The 8,170-nt window shown below is 42.6% G+C and overlaps 1 protein-coding gene across 1 annotated transcript; it reads left to right on the forward strand.

Annotated features, from left to right (window-relative positions):
• Nucleotides 1–4,903: 4,903 nt before the first annotated feature.
• On the forward strand, nt 4,904–8,170 carry LOC142368698 (GTPase IMAP family member 7-like). The gene is made up of 2 exons (XM_075450893.1): nt 4,904–4,978; nt 7,097–8,170. The coding sequence occupies exons 1-2, from the start codon at nt 4,904–4,906 to the stop codon at nt 8,168–8,170; spliced, it is 1,149 nt and encodes a 382-aa protein (XP_075307008.1).

Here is an 8,170-nt window from a genome sequence, read left to right on the forward strand (position 1 = left end):
TCTGCTTAATTGCATTTTTACATTCAGAGTTGTTTTGTCTGAATGCTTTGTTGTTGGTTCAGTTGTCTGAATCGAATGTACATTTGCAGATTTGATTTTTTGTATTTCTGTTTGGATTCTTTCTGCTGTTCTGGGGCTACTATCCATTGCTGTATGATGAAGCTGATTTGGCTTTGGACTTGCCACTGTATTGCTATATGTGTGTGTCTTGGGGCACAGTGTTGATGGGTGTTTGTTATCTGTAAATTTCAGACTACTGTTGACCATCGCTTCAGCTGTTGGTGAGCGAGACAAAGCTGGAATTTTGCTCTTTTGTCTCGCACCAGGTGACATCATCATGATTTTTGTGTCCATAGATACTTCTGCTTTCATCACAGATTTCCCATCTCCTTTAGTCCCACCATCCTTTTTGTGTCCTACATGCAGCTTTGAGGTCTGTGTGGCGATGCGAGGGTTGCTTGGTGAAGTCAAATTGAGGCTGAGGTTGAAGTTAGGCTCCACTTCCCAGTTGGTATTCGAGTCTGTACTGCCAAGGGCATCTGAAACTTCCCCCGTACCTGGAACTGAACATTGCAATTGGAAGGCATCCTTTTTCTGTTTTGAAACATTTGGGGGTGTTGCCATGATGATGTTGGTATCTGTCTGTCCAAGAAAAATTGGAAATAATTTGTTTTTGTAGAATTATTCCATTGAAAGTCAGCACCTGATTGGACAGAAAGAGAAATAAATCATCAGTTGGAGAGGACTGAGATCAGAATATTAATATTACGCATTATGTTTCCGTATAAGAATAAAATAGAAAAATAATTTCGTTTGACATAATAGTTAATGTGTTTGCAATTAGGCATTTATAAAGTCAGATATTTTTGCCCAAGACATAGGATATGTGATTAAATTGTGGACACAAGTTTTGATAACAGCATGATGTCATGAAGGTGGAGTGACTACAGTAAATTATATCCATCCATGGAAGCACCAACAGGGCAGTATGGGTTTACTCTCCCAATGTTGGGTCTGGAAGTGTTCCCGGGGTCAGCGTCACAAAGACAGTTATATTTGATGGTCCTGATTTGATGCAAGACAAAGAAAAACAAAGTCTTGCAGGCCTGTATGTTGTGAAAATTAAAAGAGGGGGCATCAGTTGTCCATTATGTAGCAGTGTGGCACATGGATAAACGAAGAGCTACATCAACATATTATTAATTGTGCACTTTCTGTTAGAATTGCTGTGCCTTAGCTCCAAGGACAAAGATCACCTCAGCCACTTCAGGAATATCAAAAACAGAAAAAACACAAAACCTTGAAATTCTAACTTGCTGCTGTGAAGACAAACAAGATTAATTACAAACATTCAGACAATGACATTAACCAGAATGAAAAAACACATTTCAAGCACTGCCAGACCAATGTGCACCAAACAAGAGTGGTGTCCAGTCTTGGTTAGAATTTTTAGTATGATTGATCAAGGGGATCTTAAGCAGTCGTTCACAATCACAACACAGGGATTTGTTCTTGCTTTTGTCAGGGATGGAAAGAGAATTTCACGAAGAGGTCTTTACAACCCTCGTACGGTTGAACTGTTCTGCAACAGCAGAGTTCAAAGATGACACAGATGTTGAGAGGACGCTGGCGTGCATGTCGCCGCTTCTCACATCCAACTTTACTTTAACTTTACTTACTGGTTGCGAATAGATTATCATCAGACTCTGAACGTTAGTGGCATTATTCTACCTACCGTGGATATTCTGTCATCTTCCATCTGGGTTCTTCTCTGCCGGCTGAAACATCCTGAACATCTTGTTTCACGTTTTGCCACGGCAAACTTTTTTGGTCTGTCAACACGGCTGGAGCTAGCAGACCGAGCTAGGATGTTAGCTACTGAACGCTGCTCCATGACTTTCATCAAATACACTGCAGCGGAATTCAGGAATCTCAGTTCTTACTCGTCTCCGAACTGTCTTGCGGTGATAAAATCTCTCCGACTCCTGCGTCGCCCCCCCTACATGCATAGGGCTACCAGGCATAAGTTTGTTTACCGGGCTACAACTTCGGTCATACCAGCTGTCAGGATCCTTGCCTCAACATGGCGACGTCATCGTCCGAAGCCACGCCCACCGCCTGTATACCTGAGACCCCTGGTTTGTGTGGCGGCCAGCACTGTTACTGCTACCACAGTAGTGCCTAGACCTGCCACATTCATGCTACTAAATAACAAAGCCTTACTCATCCATGATATCATCTCTGAAAGAAAACTGGACTTTCTCTGCCTGACTGAGACATGGCAGAGTCAACATGAATTTATCACACTCAACCAAGCCACTCCCCCTGGATATTCCTATACTCAAAAGCCTCGCAGCTGTGGCCGCGGTGGTGGGCTGGCCGTCATACACTGCACAAACATCCCAATGAAAGAAATTCCAGTAAACACCACATCATTTGAGTGCCTTCACTTAATGTTGGCTGGGGCTAAGCAGTTCCAGGTGGTCCTTGTCTACCGCCCCCCAAAAGCCACCACCTGCTTTTTACCGGAGTTTTCTGAACTACTGGCCTCCATCTGCCCCATGTCCCCTACCACCATCTTACTTGGGCACTTTAACATCCACGTGGACTCTAGCTGTTCCCTCGCTGCGGACTTCTTGTCAGTGCTGGACTGTTTTAATTTCACACAGCATGTACAGGGCCCAACACATGCTAAAGGGCACACTTTGGATCTGGTATGCTGCGCTGGCTTGACCCCCTCCCATTTCCAATGCAGAGACCTGGCTGTTTCTGACCACCATGCCATCCTTTTCTCAGTCCCTGTGCCCCTCCCCAAGCAGTGCATAAAGCGGACCATCACTTACAGGAACACAAAGCGTGTGTGTATTCCTACACTGGCAAACACCCTAGCGATCAACCTTGCAACCACCCTCCAAACCACACAGTCTGGTGGAACACTACAACACTGCTCTCACCCTTAGCCTGGACTCCGTTGCCCCTCTCATCACCAGATCTGTCTCCTTTGCCCGCCCTGCCCCCTGGTTTACCCAAGAGCTCCGGAGGTTGAAGGCTACTGGGCGCCAGCTTGAGAGGCTCTTCAAAAGATCTGGTCTATCTTGAAGCCTACAGGGACCATGTTCAGAGCTATAAAGAGGCTCTCTCCCGGACAAAAACACAATACTACTCCACACTCATCAACAATCAACATTATGCCCGACCGATTCTTGGTCGGGCATAATGATTTCCTAACTGAGCAGAGCCAGACCGAACTTCCCGACTAAAACTTTTATGGGCGGGGCTAAGTTCGGCTGGCACCCAGGCTAGTCAAAGCACGCATCACCTATAAAATCCTTCTCTTGACCTACAAATCTCTCCACTCACTTGCACCTAAGTACATCTCTGATTTCCTCCACCCCTACTCCCAGTCGCGGCTTCTGCGCTCCTCAGACAAGGACCTACTTTCCGTTCCTCGCACCAGACTAAAAACATATGGAGATAGGGCCTTCTGTTCAACTGCCCCTACCCTATGGAACAATCTGCCACTTCACATCCGTTCTGCCCCCTCTCTACTACAGTTAAAAAATAATCTAAAAACACATCTCTTCTCCATGTCCTAGTCTTCTTAAACCCACCCCTCCGGCCCTACCCTTCCCCCCTTCTTTTCTTTTGTTAAGCGACCTTGGGTACCTTGAAAGGCACTATATAAGTCCAAGTTATTATTATTATTATTATTATTATTATTATTATTATTATTATTATTATTATTATTATTATTACATAAATCTGCGATGCTGCTTGGTCTCATTGGTTCTTGGTTCAGCAGATCTAGGAGAACAGTTCTTTTTGACACTCATTTAGTATTCCTTATCTGACTTTTTCCCATGGTTAGAAAATCCCACATATATCATTCCTTTATTAGACATATACTATATATATTCAAAAGTATATCTTCATTGTAAGACTTCCCCATCAAGGTCAGAATTAACATCAAAGTGGGTCCACACTATTACAACGCTGGCGCTGCCTAAGTGAGTGGAGTCTGCACATGACATAAACAGTGTAACTATTAATTATTAATTATTAATTATTAAGACACAAGCTATATAAACTATATTAAGAATGTGTTGCTGTGCTTGACACATTCATTTTAAGGTCCAAATTTGATACATTAATTCACACTGATATGGCATCACGACTGTATTTAGGTTAGTATTTAACTTAATTATTTATTTCTCTTCTTTTTTTTGTAAATATCAGTCCATCCACTTCATGCTGCATGTTTCTAAAAGGGAAAAATAAATCAGCACTGCCATCTCAATGCTGGTTACAACAGAAAGTCACTGCAGGAATACCACAACAATCTATGAGGGGTTTTATTCATACCTTACCAGAGCCCACAGACACCAGAGCTGGTTGACAGAGGCGTGGTTGATATCGGAGGTCTCGTCACAACTGCCTGCTGAGAAAATGAACAAATCTGCAGCATCTGCACCTTGTTTATTTTTCCTCGGTGCTTCAGAGGAGACATCAATGAATAAATGAATAAAGGAGACAGAGAGTGAGCACAGAGCTACTTTTGCTCCTCCCACTCTTTTTCTGCCTTTCTCTTCAGTTACTCCCCTCCATCAGTAGTCTCCTTTAGCTCCTCCTCTTTAAACCACTTTCCCCCTCCTCAGGGTTCTATTGTTGTTATTCATTTCTTCGTTTATTCTCTTTGACTTCCATATATAGAATGTATGGAAAGGAGTTATGGTTTGTATCACAAACTGCAGTTGGCAATAAAATGAGTTGTGTAAAACATCCTGTAACATCCAGTTACCCAAAGATTATGCTGGAGCACCGCTGTGAGTTTAAAGCTGAAGCCCTTGGATGTCAGCATGTGTCTCTTTCATTGACATTTTGCAGGTGGAGCTCAGGGGGCCCCATGACTGGTAGAGCCCGTGGGCCTGTGCCCCCCTGCAGACCCAGCACTACAATACAGAAAGACGACTTGGAAAATGTACATTATGCTTACAGTATTCTGTTCAGTGACAAAAAGCTGTGTTGCTTTGTCGCATTCAAGAATAATATCCTCTGTGATGTAATGCTACCTCCTCCTGCATTATTTTTCTTTGACCCCACACATACAAATCTCATTTCCATGCAATAAAACCAAACTCTTTCATTTGTTAACCGTTTTAAACCTTATTTGATGAACACACGTCCAAGTAAATGATTTTTTGAACTTCATTTCTTTCAGAAAATAGAATTAGATTTAAAATGTCCTACTAGCAACACCCTTAAACAACTATGTGAGTGTAAGGGCTAAGGACAGAAACCGTTGCTGGATGACCTTCGAGCTTTCAGGCAGCACTGCATGAGAAAATGTCATTCCACCGATGTAGCCACATGGGCCCAGGATTTCCTTAGAAAACTATCTTCACTTAACCCATTTAGGCCTAAGACGCCTGGAAAAGAATGCCTGTAAAACCTATGGGCGATTTCAGAAAGACCCCCTAAAACCTGAAGTTTTTCTGGAAATTCAGCAATTACTAAATTATTGATTTCTCAGCCTCTGTAGCAGTTAGAAACAAAATTCAAAAAGTATTTGAGAGCTTACACCTGTGGCTTTCTTTGGAAATTGAGTTTATTTACATACACCTTCATGATAAATAGAAAATGTAAAAAGTAAAGTGCAGGAACAGCGCTATTTTCAATTAGAAAACAGTAATAAAATAAAATTTAATTTAATTTACATTTAAATTATTTATTTATATATTTATTTTATCGCCAGTAATCTCTTCGTACTGGCAGCACAAGGAGTCCATACACATTCCAATAAACGTTTTCATCTCCGGCACAGTTACGTGTGACCACCTTGCCATCTTTGCTCGAGCTGGAGTCTGAAGTACCTGGTCACTGTATCTATTCGTCTCGGAAACGAAATGCGCCCAAAGCTCCTCAGTAAAAATATGATTAAATGCCTGCAATGGTGTGGCATCTGCAGGTAAATCGACTTTCACCGCTGGTGTGCGGTTGAAATCTCTCCGTCGATTATGGTGGTAATTGTCAGTCTTCCACTCACATTCAAACCCTTCAAAATCATCCTCGCCGTTATCGTCATCTTCAAACATATGTGCTAGCCATAAATCTCGATCAATTGGGTCAGCACGTTCATCAGCATCAATGATGCGCCATCATCAAAGCCAAGAAACTCCTCACAATCGCTACCGTCTGAAATGTCTTCCCACTGAAAGTCCTCCAAGCTTGTTCGATATAACTTAACTTCAAAACAATGACACGAGGAACATGACGACACTCTCACGTGTCTATTATAATGCATTTAATTGGCGCAGAGGTCAATAATTGGTGCAAAACAACCTTATACATGAAAAAAGACGTGTACGCTTTCCCGGCCTTAAAGGGGAACTCCGGGGCATTTGAAGCGCGTTTCCATTGCTAGAGGTTGTCAAATACTGACAGTAGGACACAGAGAGGTGCAAATCTGCGCTCCCTGTGTGGAGATCGCGCTGTTCGCACAGCGTGTCATGCGAGGCTAATACGTGGTGGCTAAGGGGCAACTGCTAACCCTTCCACGTAAAACAACAACTTGCACACAGCAGAAACGCCACACCACTTTATAAACCATCCGACAATAAAGTCACAAGCCTTACCATCAAAACTATATGCATGGTTCTCACATTACTGGCATGGGGACGTTACAAAACAACTTTATAAACAGCATGTAACTCACCGGCTGGTTGTAGGCTCGCGCATGTGAAAGCCCAAAAGAGTCGATGGACGATAATCCCATATACAAAACAATTATATTCTCTAGAAAAACTGCGTTCAAGTATTTAAAACATTACAACAATATTGCTGGGCATGTATTGTTGTAATTTTCTGACAATTTTCATTTGATTTCTGGAATCACGGAGGGTGACTGAAATTTTTTTTTTCTGCGTAGGTTAAAGAGTCTGGAATTAATGCACAAATACTGTTTTGATGGTATGCAAATGAACTTCCTGTTCTCACAGGCATGGTTTTTAAAAAAACTTGCAGCAGCAACAAAAGCAGAAGCTGTGGTCTTTAAAAAAATATTCTGTTTAACTATGAAAGTCAGTTGATTCAGTGACAGTTATATGGGAAAACTGTAGTTGGGAAAAGCAGCCTGGCTGAAACCATATTTGGAGAGGAAGTGTTTAAGATAAATCACACTGTAAACCCTGGAACAAGTGAATGTCAGCGTGAAACCAGAGAGATTAATGGAAGAAACATCACATTGATCGACACTCCTGGATTCTTTGACAATCGCAGGAATGAAGAGGGCCTGAAACCTGAGACAGCAAAGTGCATCACCGAGTGTCCTCATGCTTTTCTCATTTTACTTAAAGTGGAGAAATTTACGGAGCACGAGAAAGAGGTTGTCTCTAAAATAAAACAATCTTTTTCTGAGGAAGCTTTCAAATATGCTGTGGTCGTCTTCACTCACGGTGATCAGCTCCCCGAAGGGATGACGATTGAAGAGTTTGTGAGTGAAAATAAGGATCTGCGTGATCTCCTGGAGAAATGTGGAGGCCGCTGCCATGTGGTTGACAACAAATACTGGAAGAACAACCAGCAGCATGAATACAGAAACAACCAGATCCAGGTGGGAAATCTGCTCAACACAATAACAGAGATGGTAAAGACAAACAGTGGAGGTTTCTACACCAATAAGATGCTACAAGCAGTGAACAGACTAATTCAAGAGGAGGAAAGACGCATTCAGTCATCATCAGGACATGTGTCACAGGAAGAGATTAAGAGTCAGGCAAAGAAAAATGTCTTCAATTTTCTCAAGAAAGCTGCAGGTATTACAACAGGAGTGTTGTTAGGAGCTCTGCTCGGTGTGCCTGTGATGGTTGCTTTAGTTGTCCGGGCATTGAAAGCTATGGGAACAGCTGAAGCAGAGGTGGTGAAGGTGGCAGTGGTAACGGCAGCTGGAGGAACTGCAGCAGCAGCAGCATCAGGTGTGGTAGCTGGTATCGCAGCAGGAGCTGCTCTTACAGGAGCGGCAGCTGGAGGTTATACTGGGTATTGTGAAGCTGATAAATCAGACTCGGCTGTAGAGGCGGTAATGAACACAGCTACGGCTGTTGGTGAGCTTGCTGCAGAGCTGATTCAAAAAAGTGTTAAATATAAAGAAAAATCAAAGCTCGGAGGACAGTAA

The sequence above is a fragment of the Odontesthes bonariensis genome, chromosome 19, assembly GCF_027942865.1.
Source record: "Odontesthes bonariensis isolate fOdoBon6 chromosome 19, fOdoBon6.hap1, whole genome shotgun sequence".
In the NCBI taxonomy this organism is placed as follows: Eukaryota; Metazoa; Chordata; class Actinopteri; order Atheriniformes; family Atherinopsidae; genus Odontesthes; species Odontesthes bonariensis.